Below are 12,779 nucleotides of genomic sequence, written 5' to 3'. Positions count from 1 at the left end.
CCCCCCCCCCCCCCCCCATTATCAATCATGTTCTGAAAGGTATTAACCCAAGTTTTTAACCTCTAAGATACTGATTTCTTTAATTCTGTAATCATACCCTCTAAACAATCTCTCCCGTGCACAATATGTCTGACAGGTCACATTCAATGTACATTGGAATCCACATCCTTCAGCGACGTGTGTAATGAAGAACTGAGACACAGAGTGTGCTAACAGAGTACAACAAAATGACTGTGCAAATTACCACCAAGGGAGGGGAATAATGCCTTTTGAGCAGAACACTTACTGTCATCACCATCCCATGATTAAGAACTGACCCATTTAACAAGAGGTATCAAAGCTGGTTTAGCTGTAAGCAGCTCAACCAACACAGGTTTAGATAAGAGTATTTTTTTTTCTTTTTTTCTTTTTTTTTTTTAATTTTAAAACCAAACAGTTCTTATTCCCTTCATTCCTGACACAGTGCTACAGAGAAATCTCTGCAGTAACAGCAGCTTTGATATCTTCTGGTACTTGGATTAAAGTCCCAACAAGTTAACAGACAAACAAAAGATGCAGAAAATTTAGGATTAAACAAGACAATAAATTACTGAATTCAAACGCTTCTCAGACATGCCTTCAGCAAAGAACAAAATCCAAGTCTCTAAGTTCATTCTGAACCAACTCATGAGTTTTGCTTGGGACTCGGCACCTCTCTCACTAACATGGAGAGCTACCCAATGCCTCCAAGGAGACAGGTATCCCACTGCAAGATCATGATCAATGAAATGTGCATTTAGTCCAACTCTTCATTACTGTTGTGTATTTTCACATGTCCAACCCTTCTTATCCACAAGCAGGTGGAGCTTCTGACCTTTGAAGACGCTGTTAAGAAGCTTACCTTCTCTCTTCCACTCTACCTGGCCACTGAGCATGTGCTCCACTGAATTCACTAAACAGAGATGCTAGTCTGGCTCCTCTGAGAGGGTATCACAACATCTGTCATGCCTGGTTGTAAGGAGACTGGCTTGCTACTCAACTCAACAACACACCATTAACATAACCCATTACTGACCATGTACCTGTGAAAAACAGATTTAAAAACTTGCAGCCATTTTGGGGCCTAGTACTAAAACTTTTTACATTAAAATCTGGGCGGTTCAACATCAACTCTAACAATTTACAAGATGGTGCCCACAAAGAGTGTACATTCTCCAAAAAGAGCAAATCACAATAAACGGCAGCATTTTAATACGCTCTGAATTGGTATATCCATGCCATGTGTCAATACATTTCCATGTTTGGGGAATTTAAAAAGCAAATTGTTACTACTGTGCCCTCATTCTCAGCTGCTGGCAGAGTAGCCAGAGTCCAACAGTAATCCTGGTCTGGTCCTTGTTAGCAGTAACGGGGCAGGGATGAAAAGACATCCTTGTCAGGTCTGTGTCATGTTGAACACTGGGGCCTGAGTTCTTGAAACAGTATGTCAGGAGATTAATCTTTAAATGGGAACAATTAGAAGAAAATTACATCTTCTTTGCTGGTATCATCTTGTACATTTAACAGACTCGGCTGAGAGGTCACCAGGGTCTGAACGTGAACGTTATTGGGTTTGAACAGGTTCGCTGAGGCAGATGAAAGTGCTTCTGGCTGAGCGTCTGTAGGGCCATACAATTCTATAGGAAAAAATGGAAGAAGACAGATTCATGACAATGCAACGACAGCCTGATCCATTTCCACGGACATGCAAGTTGGTCCAGACGTACCTGGCTGGAATGCAGTGGTCTGGCTGCTTGGGAGGACTGGACTTGCTGATCGTCTGCCCCTCAGGACACCCTCTTCTCGTCCAACAAGCCTGGGAGGGAGCAGCTGCTTCTGATCAACAGATGCTAAAGAAAATATTTTACAAATGAGTATCTGAGGCTAGCAGTACTTGACAAACGTCCTTATTTCATGCTGGGGGCCACTGTATTGACACCTTTGCAGACTTGTGCCTTATTTCCCATTTATGTTTGTCTTGTCAAAATTTTCAGTGTTTTATTTGCAGGGGGATTTCTCTGCTGTATCAGTTCTAAATTATCTCTCATTGTTTAGGTGTCTCAGCTGCTGTGATTAAACTCAGAGACTGGTAATGCGTTAGATCTTCATTGTAATGATTTTTTTTTTCCTGTCACCCTTTATGAGGGTGGCAGAGCACTGGAACAGGATTCCCGGTGAGGTTGTGGAGTCTCCATCTCTGGAGATATTCCAAACCTGCTTGGATGCAGCCCTGTGCAACTTGCTCTAGGTGAACCTGCTTTGGCAGGGGGGTTGGACTGGATGATCTCCAGAGGTCCCTTCCAACCCAACCATTCTGTGATTCTGTGAACCACGGAAGCTGCTCTATCAGCTGGTGCTGCTGTTGAAAGTTACTTAAATTTTCTCTTCAGCTGTTTAGACCGTGAATACTTTCCCTTTTGTCTTCCTTGAGGACTCCTAATTCAGCCACCAGCAGCCCCTGACAACGGCAGATTTAAAACCCAGCATTATAAAGCACAGCAGAGAAAAAAAATCTTTGTCCTTAGCATTCAAAAAGCAACGGCTATTGGTGCTGCTTTTAACAGGCAGAACTGTGACAAACTTTTGTCTCTGCTCTCCATCTGTCTCACAGCTGCTCAGCAGCAGAGTACATCGATCCTGGTGTTACGGCCTGTCAAGTTTCTTAGTTCCAACAATAAAAGCAATTCAAGAAACCGTTACTCGGGATCCAAAGAACTCTTCTCAGTGCACATTCCTTACACGCCACAAAACCCAGATTCAATACACAGTATTTTGCCTCTGGTACAGAAAGTCTTGTTCTATTTTATTCTAAGATCTACATAAGCATGCATCCACTAATGCTCGTGAGAGAATAGGGGCCAATATATTTGTTTTCTACCTTTCACATAAATTCCAGAAAAACACCATTAAGTACATTTCCACTGCAGAGATCATTTCATAAAAGCTATTAAAAAATAAAATTGAGGAAATGTGATATTAGAAGCTTTATTTTCCCATTTACCTGCATTTGGTATTCAGGGTAAGAGGATATCAGGTTTCATTTATGTGCAAAAACATAAGCAAGTCTGTAATTACACTAAACTTTAGGCACAACGGAGACAGACATTCCTACAGTGCACAGAAGACTTTCCCCCTCCTCTCCCTAGACAGCTTTGGCCCCGAGTCTGCTGTAGCAGTGTAAGCCCAAGTGACGGGTAAACTTGCCAAATCCAAATCCTATACAAAGCTAAAAAGATAATTTTGTAACTTAAAATTATAAGCCATTCTCCTAAGCTGGCTGTAAGGCTATTTTAAACAGTAGAGAAAAAGTGGTTTTGACTGTGTCTGTCATTGGCAGAGATCACTACTTTAGTACCTAGCAGTTAGCAGCAGAAATTACACCATGATAGGGTGACTGTATTTTTACTCGCTTCTATTTCTGACAAAATTAGCCCCTTTCAACTCTACAACACACACAGCCCCTCAATTCTGGTCTCAAAATCTGTATGTAATGACTGATTGGTGCTAAGAAAGGCATCGCATTCAATGTCATTACAACTCTGGACAGACAGTAAGAGAAGGTTAAGCCAGCCTCAAAACATTTCACTCACACAGAACAAGCAAAACATTTGCTATTTTCCTTTAACACCACAGTTATGCAAGAAGATTTTTACATCCAGGTTTACAAACACTCACCATCATTCTGTCCTGCTGGATTACACAACTACATCTGCAACATCATATTTCCAATTTAAATAGTATACACATGTAACTCCTAATTTAAGGATTTGAAGAGCCTACTCACTGCAGTAAGCACACTAACAATTCATAGCACACTAATTTCTGGGTTCCACACGTGTAGCCAGAGGTTTAAACTACAGTGTTGTGTCTCCCTGTGATGCTGGCAGAGATCAAAAACACATTTAAATGCACCTACCTGAACTGTCTGTCCTATGAGATGCTTTGTTCTTCCCACTTTTCTCTTTGCTTCCTTTGGTAAACGTGGCCAGCTTAGTAGGAATCTGCTGCTGGACTGCAGCTGGTTTCTGTATCTGATTAGTTGCACTCAGGAGATGGATTGGCACTTCATTCTTCAACGCAAGAACCGGACGGTTCTCCAGGGTGGTACTGTCCCTACGAACCAAGTCTGGCCGTTCCAGGTAATCCATCCCAGAGACACTCACTCTCACAGAGGTTTTTGAGACAGGTAGAGATGGTTCCACCCCTTCTCCATTGAAGCTGAGAGAATGACTTAGCATCTGGTTCTGCGTGAGGAAAAAAGCATTGTAAGTCCAATGGGTTATTTTTGCCCTCTCAGATACAACAAGGAGAGACCACCCTCAGCCCTGAGAGCATAAACGGGTCAGATGAAGCCTGAAGCATGCTGGTAAACAGAAGGAGAGCAAGATTCAAAGTCCTTGAGCACTGAAAAATCCTCAGCAGCTCCAGAATTCTTAGTATTGCACCTAGCAAAGGTATAATGCATTAGGTGATGACAGGATGGACTTTCAGACAGTAACAAATGAGGCCATTTAATCAGACCCCAGCCTTCACATTTTGAAACGTAGGAAATGATTTTAGAAATCAACTGTACAAAATGCTACCAGTGGAGTACACTTTCTGCAATCACCTGCCTGCAAAAGGGCAGTGCCTGTATTTAAGAAATCCTCACGTTCAAAAATAACTTATTCTCTATTTCTACATTTAAAAAAAAAATATATATTCTCATTACCAAATGTCTGGGTGGAATGTCACAGACACTGGGGCACTGCCAAGCTCTGACTTCTCTGACAGGAGCCATCACCAGCTATTTCAGATGATGGTTTAAGGAGCTCAGTGAAAAGCGAACATGGGTTAGTTCTGCAGAAAGGACAACCTACCTTCAGAGGCAAGCATGGTAACAGAGATGAAACTCCAAGAAAAGGAATTCCTCACCTGTCCCATTTCTGGGGAGAACGTGCCTGACACCGTGTTCTGCTTCTTCAGCTTCCTCAGCTGATCTAGACGCTCCTTCTCTTTCTCGACTGCTCTCTGAGCTTCCCGCAGTCTCTCCAGGTCATGCTGATAGGCCTCTCGCTGCCTCTCGAGTTCTTCCCTCTCTTGATTCAACTTCTCTCTCAGCTGCCGAGTCTCCTCTTCACGCTCCTGCAGCCGAGCTTCTGTCCTTTCAAACTCCCTCTGCTGCCGACTCCTCTCCCGTTCCAGGCGCTGCTGCTCCAGCTTCAGCTGGTTCTGAAGTTTCTGTACGTTCATCAGTTCTTCTCTTTGCTTTTCAAAGTTCCGCTGTTTCTCCTGCTCTAGCAGCAGATTGCCTCGTGTAGACTGCAGCCGGTATTGCTTCTCCCGGTCTATCATGGTGGCTCGTTGCATCTCAATGTAGCTGTCCTGCTGAGATATCACTGCCTGGAGGGGAAATGAGAAGTTCAGTGTAAGGCACATGAGTATCAAAACATGCACAGCTGAACAAAAGCATCTACCAGATTAGATCAGAGACTTTTGTCTTCAAGAGCAGATCGAACTTCCAGGTTGGTCAGCCCATTGTGACTGACACAATACTAAAGATGGCTCAGCAAATAATGCTCACACATGGCAAAATTAACAGTTCTTGCAGCTACAACTATTCCTCTGAATCAAATCAGTCAAAATATTGCTGATTATAAGGCTACAGTAAAAACAGCTAATGCATACACACCTGTGTATATCAACAATTTAAAGAAGAAAGGAGCATGGAGAGCAGCCAAGAGTTCAAAACAGCAAAAGAATTGCCTTTAAGTGAGCAGGAAAAAGGAAACAATTAGTTAAGACGACAGATCTAACACTTCCTTCAAAATACCAGACACAGTGTTTGTTTCCTTGAGTCTCAGGTCTTAAATTCTGCACTTCACTCTAGCTTTAGGGGATATTCTCAAGGTAGCTCCTCTCCATACCTGCATAAATTTTATTACATTTTATGCTTAACAAACCTCATGGATAGTAAATAGTGGTTTACCTGAAGACTGAAGAGCAGCTGTAACAGTGTTTGTATCCTTTGGACAAGCTGAGGAGGACAAGAGGCAGAATGAGGAAAAAAAGACATTAGATACTGGAACAGAGCTCTGGTTTGATGCCTAAGGCTTTTTTTTTTTTTTTAAACAGTGAACACAATCAATAGTATCTGTACAAAAACAGAAGCACAGCTACAAGAGTACTCTATCTAACACAGTAACAGCCCATAGAGCCATAGGCAGGCACGATGAATTTCAGTATATTAGTCCTTGCACAGACACAAATCAGTGCCCAGTAAATGTCACTGGGATTCCAGGCAGCAAACTTCATCATCAGTTTTCTTCATGTGAGCTATTTGATGATCACTTCCTCCCATGCTCCAGTGCTGAATCACTGCACAGGTAGCGCACTCACAGGGAGTTTCAGAGGCAAGTTTTGCCAGTGAGCTGAGAACACACAATCCCTCCAAAGATGCAGGAAAAGCAGTTACCCAGCTCTTTGAAATGTGTGTCTACATACCCAGAACTCATCTTTGTTTTCTAATAGGACTTTTATCTCTGCATTCATAATGCATTAGAGTCATAAGGTACAGGCTGTTAATGTGCTTGTGGTTCCACAGACACTAAGAATAGTGAGTTTTTTGGTGGGGGTTTTTTTTGGGTTGGTTGGTTGGTTTGGTTTTGCATGCTGTTATTAGAATATGGTTATTTCCCATTGGATTTCCTAACAGCAGAAGTAACATACCTGAGACTCTATGGTGGGCTGAAAACCACTGCTGTCCTCCAGCCTCGTTACATCACTCTGTAAAAAAAGCCAAGAACAACATCTGCGCTAGAGATACTTGTTGAGCATTGTTAGTGCTGCCAGAACAAGCTAGAAGGGTTCATCTCATTAGGGAAGAGGGTTTACTGCTGGAGCAGAGATTGCTCCCATACACTGAAGGACACGTATCAAAAATACTTAAATTAGAGGCCAGGCTGAAACAGCTGCACGGTGATTAAAGTTAGTGTTAATGGGATAGCATCAAATGAACAAATATAAACCCAAATGATCATGCCTCTCACGTGCAAAGCTATCAACTTGCCCCACAAAACGTCCTTAGTAGAGTCTAGTAATTTGACAGACAACTCTGTCACAGTCCAGCCCTACCAGCTATTGTGACTTTTAGCTTTGCAAGATGTGTTCTGCATCACCGTTCTGAAGAGGAGCATGAGCACGATGCATTTAAATCACACATAAGCCCAACATACGGTTTGGGATCCTTCTTCTACATCAGAAGGGAGGTCATGGAGTTGCACATCTGAACTTGCTGCAGGGCCTTTCCAGTCCCATGGTCTCTGGTCACCACCACTATTCTTCCTAAAACTACCACCTGGAAGAAGAGTGGAGTATGAGTAGCTCTGACCAGCAAAGTGCTTGTGAAAACTCACTGCATAACAGAGCAAGCAGAAAAAAATTGTGACTTTGAAGTTTGAATCAATATAGAGCTGCAGGGCTTATCTGTGCTGAGTCAAAGTGGAAGAGGAGACAACAGTGACGAGTGGAACCGCTCAAAAAAAGTATAAAAACTTCAGGAGAGTGGGTTGAGATAAACAGGCAGAGTAAGTTCAAATTACATGATGCTATTTTAAGTGAAGCAACCACAATGTGTGCATGAAAATTATAATCTGTGGCTACCAGAATTGCCAGCTCATAACATGGAATACTTGATAGTGGAAAAATTCTATTCAAAGCAGCACCACTGTAAACGCAGAAGGGGAGATGGAAACCATACTGTAGAAAGCACCTATAGTGTGACAGATATATAGAGCCTTTCAGAGACAACAAAGTATTCTAGAGATTCACAACCAGTGAAATAAACACCATTTTATTTTTCAATAAATGCAAGAAGCAAAATGGAGATAAATATTATCTAGTATTTCCACTTATTTCATTATTAAACTGCCAAAGCATCTGTGCCAAAAGAACAATCTGTATTACCTAAGGATTCAGCAACCCTTTAGTGACTGTGCAGATACAAAAGAAAGTGGAAAAACATTTTCATGGTTCAGTAATAAAAGCAATGAAAGTTCCCTAGGTTTTCAGGTCAAACTTATTTTTTTCAACAAAATTAAAATTGTGTGTGGGATGATGGTAATTAGAAAGTATGAGTTATCATAATGCCCTGAGCATAACACCAACTGAGAGCCCTACTCTGCTCTCTAGTGTTGGCATCAGAAGCAAAAGATACAACATGCTAATACCACAAACTTGCTCTTATCCTCCTCTTAGAGCCTGGTGAAGCTTCCTTATATCAGAGCCTCACTAAACTCATCGTTCTTATCTCATTCTCTACACAGAGAAACACAGCAAAGAGCCAAGCAGCTCAGCAGAATGCTGAATGGTCCCTTTCTTACTTTTATTTGATGTTGAAGGACTACTGTCATATCCTCCAAAGGTCTCTGCTCTCCTGGGGAGTCCCGACCCAGAGCCATCTTCAGGCTGACAGGACCCACTGCCTAAGTGAGTGAAGATAAGGTTCTGGAGATTTTCAGCTAGGAAAGAGAAGAACATGTCATGTAAATAGGCACGACTACACAGAAAGACAAATGCATCCTACCAGCAAAATAAATAAATAAATGAAACCATCAAGTACATTAAAAGATCAGGCAGTTTGAGAGATTTCCTGCAGTACAGATGAATTTTCCTTCATCACTAGCTCTTTATAACAGGCTCTTCATATTGCACATATAAAGATGATGTCTTCCTTGATTCCAAGTTAGATTATCAAGCCTCGAGTGCTTTATTTGGTTGGGATTTTTGGCGGTTTTTTTGGTTTCTTTTTTTTTCCAAATAAAAATTATGTTTGTGCTTATTTTCTTTCTAAATATACTATCTTTAGATATTCTATTTTAATCTATAACCCCCACATAATATTATATTTCAGGACTGGTGTATTATTAGAGCGCTGTTACCCATCTGAGTAAGACTCATCCTAAGGCTCCACTGGTTGATCCTTAAAAATTAAAAAAACCCCCAAGCTGTGAAGAAGGTCCTCTACCTAAAAACTCAGGTGCACATTTCCTATCTTGCAGATTGGTTCTGAGAATAAGTTTGATGAGTGTTACATAAAAATATTATGTTAATACAGGATGATTTTCAGCATCTGCACTTAGCTCTGATGTGCTATCTGACTGGACGCGTTCACATCCCCACATCACATTTACCTTCCGTCACTGCAGACTTCAGAATCGCCTCTCCCTGCAGGTTTTCTGAGATATCCCCCCGAAGAAGCAGCCTAGATCGGGATCCTTGGGAATGGTCTTCAAACCCATTCATTTCAGACATTTCTAGATAAATCTGTTGCTTCTCAGTTAGACTTTGCATAATCAGGTCATCTTTCATGTTCAAACGCTCTAAAGGAAGAAACAAACTCAGGTCTGCCTTCCTAATCACTGTCAGAGCACAACGTTCAGTTTGGAAGATGATCACTCATTTTATGTCAGAGCATCAAATGCAGAGATGTAATTAACAGTTAATGGGAAAACTCATGGAGCATACAAAGCTTATTAGACTTATTTAACTTAACTGTATCTATATAATCTTGCACTACCTTGAAAGACTTATGAAGGAGAAACTTGTTCACATCATGTGATAAAAGAATAAGACAGTCATAAATCACAAACGCTGCCGAGAAGCAGTTCATGGAATATATAATAACTAAGTCATTACCTTGAAAATCTTTTAACTTAGCAGCTCGTGCTTCAGCCAGTCTCCTCTCTGCTTCAGGTTCATTAAATGTTCCTCCTTCTTCATCAGGACAGCTGTACAAAGGGGGAGATAGATATATGTTTGATTTGAACATTAGATAATAACCACATCCTACGAAAAAGCTTCAGGTTGAATCCTGAGATGGTTTTAAGTTATCTCGTGTGTCAATCTTACAGAATCATAGAAAGGTTAGGATTGGAAGGGACCTTAAAGATCATCTTCCTCCCTTATCCAAAGCCCCGTTGCATTTGACACCAGTGAACCCAGTTTTTAGTTTATTTTTTTAAAAAAAGCAGAATAAAGTATTTGGCTGATTTTTATTGAATCTTGATGAGTGGTTTCTTCCCAACAAACAGAATCACATGCTGCAGTCTTACAAAGAAAGTTTAGGGGTAGTCAAATGTATTTTTACAATAAATTTCCACCTATGAGTCCTATAAAGAAAAGACAGATGAGCAAGAAATCAAGCTCCAGCTTTCCATCATAATTTACCTTTCCACAGCTCTGCGGATGTGTGCCATCCAGGAATTCCTCTCCTCTTTCGAGCTTGTGTGAATTTCATACATTTCTGGTCCTTTTAAGGAAGCACTAATTAAGAACATGGCCTTTTCCTCGTTAGCTACCTCTCTTACAATCAGCTTTTGCAATGAGATAACTGGTGGTTTAGAGTCCTGTAAAACAAAATGTAATTTATTGCACTACATTATACATGTTCTTTAGGGTTTGTTGCTGCTGGACCTTCACAGCATAACCTAGTGACGAGAAGAAAACTGAACTGTGAAACAGGAACACTAGGTTTTGCCAACTTCTCTGAGCAGCTGTACTGCAATTCAAGCCACGAACAGAGGTCACTGGGCAAACAGAATCACTGAGCAGATCTGTTTGCTCCTCTCCCTTGTTTGATTTATCTATGGAGAAGTGATATCTAAATTTCAAATGAACTGTAATACATACAAAGATGCCAAAAAAACCTGATCAGTCTACAACTGTAGAGCATGTTACTGGAGGGGAAAAACCTGACAGTGCAGCAGGGATCAGCTTTTGGGGACTGTCACAAGCAGCTGTGTGATATGTGCTCACAGAAAAGTTACTAAGGACATATAAATGAGGGCATGGCCCTGCACTGGAACAGCCATACTGACTAAGAACATGCATGCATGCTCTTCTCTCTTGGGAACAATGCTTCAGCCTCGATGTAAGCTACTCACACTTCTCTCAAAGCAGCAGTAGTCACATGGAGAACTGCCACAACACAGTGGAGACACTGTCCATTAACAGGATGTTCTTCCCCTCTATGAACTTGTTCTTCTGCTCACAGCTCAGATGTGTTTTGGAAAACAGGGCAGAATTAGTCTATCAGAGTCAGTGTCATAAAATGAACTATTGTTCAAAGATTCACCTAATGCTGTTCAAGAGAAGACAACTTCCAGCCATCCTGATTTCTGAAAGTATCCCCATTCTGTGCATTAGAAGAAAGGTAATTTGAAAAGCAGTTGCTTTTACAGTCCTGAGGTCATCAAAATAGCTTTGGCCATTAGAATTCAGCTCTAATGTTAATGTCTTGAAAAGAAATACATCCCAGAAAACAATTACATAAAATAGTTTCTCTGTTAGTGTTTCTCTTACAGCCATAAGTGAACTAGATCAGGACAAAATGTACACGATAACTGCTCTGAGGAAACCTGTGGAAAGGTCCTTGAAAGTAAATCCACTGAGTGTTCTAGAGTGCTGCAGTAATTACATTGGCATTTAGTGCTTATTACATTTACTTCAGGAAAGTTCTCTGCCCTCAGTAAATTTTAGGCTACTATGACCTAACTGAAATGGAAGATTCTTCCCCTTCACAGCAGAAACAGACCTTACTTGCAGCTGCCTTTCAAAGCACAGTTCAGGAATGTTTAACATATATGACTTGTATAAAATAGCAGCCTAACAAAGTTCGTTGAAAGGGAAAGTCACGGCACAAGAAAAGGAGGAGGAGTAAACCTCAGAACACACTCGGGGCATCAGAAAACCACAGGAGATGTGGCAGCCAGAACAGGCTGATATAAGGGAACACTATTTTGCACTAAGAGACAGTGGGAGGGATCCAACAAGTACCAGAACTGCTTCAGAAAAAGTCATTCTGTAATAGTTGTCTGGTTTATTAACTTAATTTTCCTCTGAAGCTACCATAACAAGTATCTGAGATCTCTAACTGTATTTCTTCTGTACTTTCTTCATAAATCCTCTAAGTGAATGTATTAAATAAAGAGAACAATACCTACCACTGATGCAAATGTGTATTTTTGGTCCTTTTCTTGTAAGAGCAGCAGTACATCGGTTAACAGGACTGCCAGAATATCTACAGCAACAGCAAAAGGGAAAAAAAAAAAGAAAAAAGAGGATTTTAAAGTGGAAAAGACTGGTCCAGACTCAAAAGTCACTTGACTTAAATTTCCTGTGGGTCAGGGAATAGCACAATCATCATTTGCAATATTGGGTCTGCTACTGCCTTCCACCTGGCTTGTCCACAGGCAGTTTGCAGTCGTGCAGAGCCAGCAGAATACAAAGAGAGCTGATTTAAAGCTTGAAAACACCTACTCAGGCATCCTACACATCGACTGAAACACTCACGAGGGGAACACGTCTCCCTCAACAGCAGATTCTTCTCGAACTGCAGATGTTCACAGTACCACCTACTCTTGGTTACACTTTATGTTCCATTGAAGCTTCTCCTTGAAGATTTGAGCAATGAAGCTGATAAAATATTCCCTGATGGACACTGTTTTGATTTTCTGGCAAAACAGACATTATGCAGAATGAAGGTGTCATGGGGTTAACACGACACAATTTTTCAAAGTGTGAAGCAGAGCTCGCACAAGATAATGCCTTTCCACGGGAGATTTAAGTCAGTATGACTCAAGGCTTTGTCATCTATCTAAAGACCTCCTTCTTGAATTGGAAAGCAGATCAGACAGATAATAAGCAAACATCATAAGGAACTTATCATGCACCATTACAGAGATGCTTATTGGACAAGCCAAGAATAGAACAAGTGCTATTTC

At 41.1% G+C, this 12,779-nt stretch overlaps 1 protein-coding gene across 1 annotated transcript; it reads right to left on the bottom strand.

The window, feature by feature from the left end:
- Nucleotides 1-1,326: 1,326 nt before the first annotated feature.
- ARHGEF18 (Rho/Rac guanine nucleotide exchange factor 18) lies at nucleotides 1,327-12,076 on the bottom strand (the record flags this gene model as incomplete). The annotated part of the gene is made up of 12 exons (XM_010176136.1): nucleotides 1,327-1,655; nucleotides 1,746-1,868; nucleotides 3,935-4,262; nucleotides 4,933-5,400; nucleotides 5,987-6,034; nucleotides 6,727-6,783; nucleotides 7,233-7,354; nucleotides 8,379-8,516; nucleotides 9,189-9,377; nucleotides 9,694-9,785; nucleotides 10,225-10,403; nucleotides 12,000-12,076. Coding segments are annotated over 12 exons (1,982 nt in total), but the record flags the coding sequence as incomplete, so codon positions are not given.
- Nucleotides 12,077-12,779: the final 703 nt, after the last annotated feature.

This window comes from Antrostomus carolinensis, unplaced genomic scaffold, assembly GCF_000700745.2.
Source record: "Antrostomus carolinensis isolate BGI_N321 unplaced genomic scaffold, ASM70074v2 scaffold2689, whole genome shotgun sequence".
Taxonomy (NCBI): Eukaryota; Metazoa; Chordata; class Aves; order Caprimulgiformes; family Caprimulgidae; genus Antrostomus; species Antrostomus carolinensis.
This window is presented reverse-complemented; position numbering and strand designations above follow the sequence as displayed.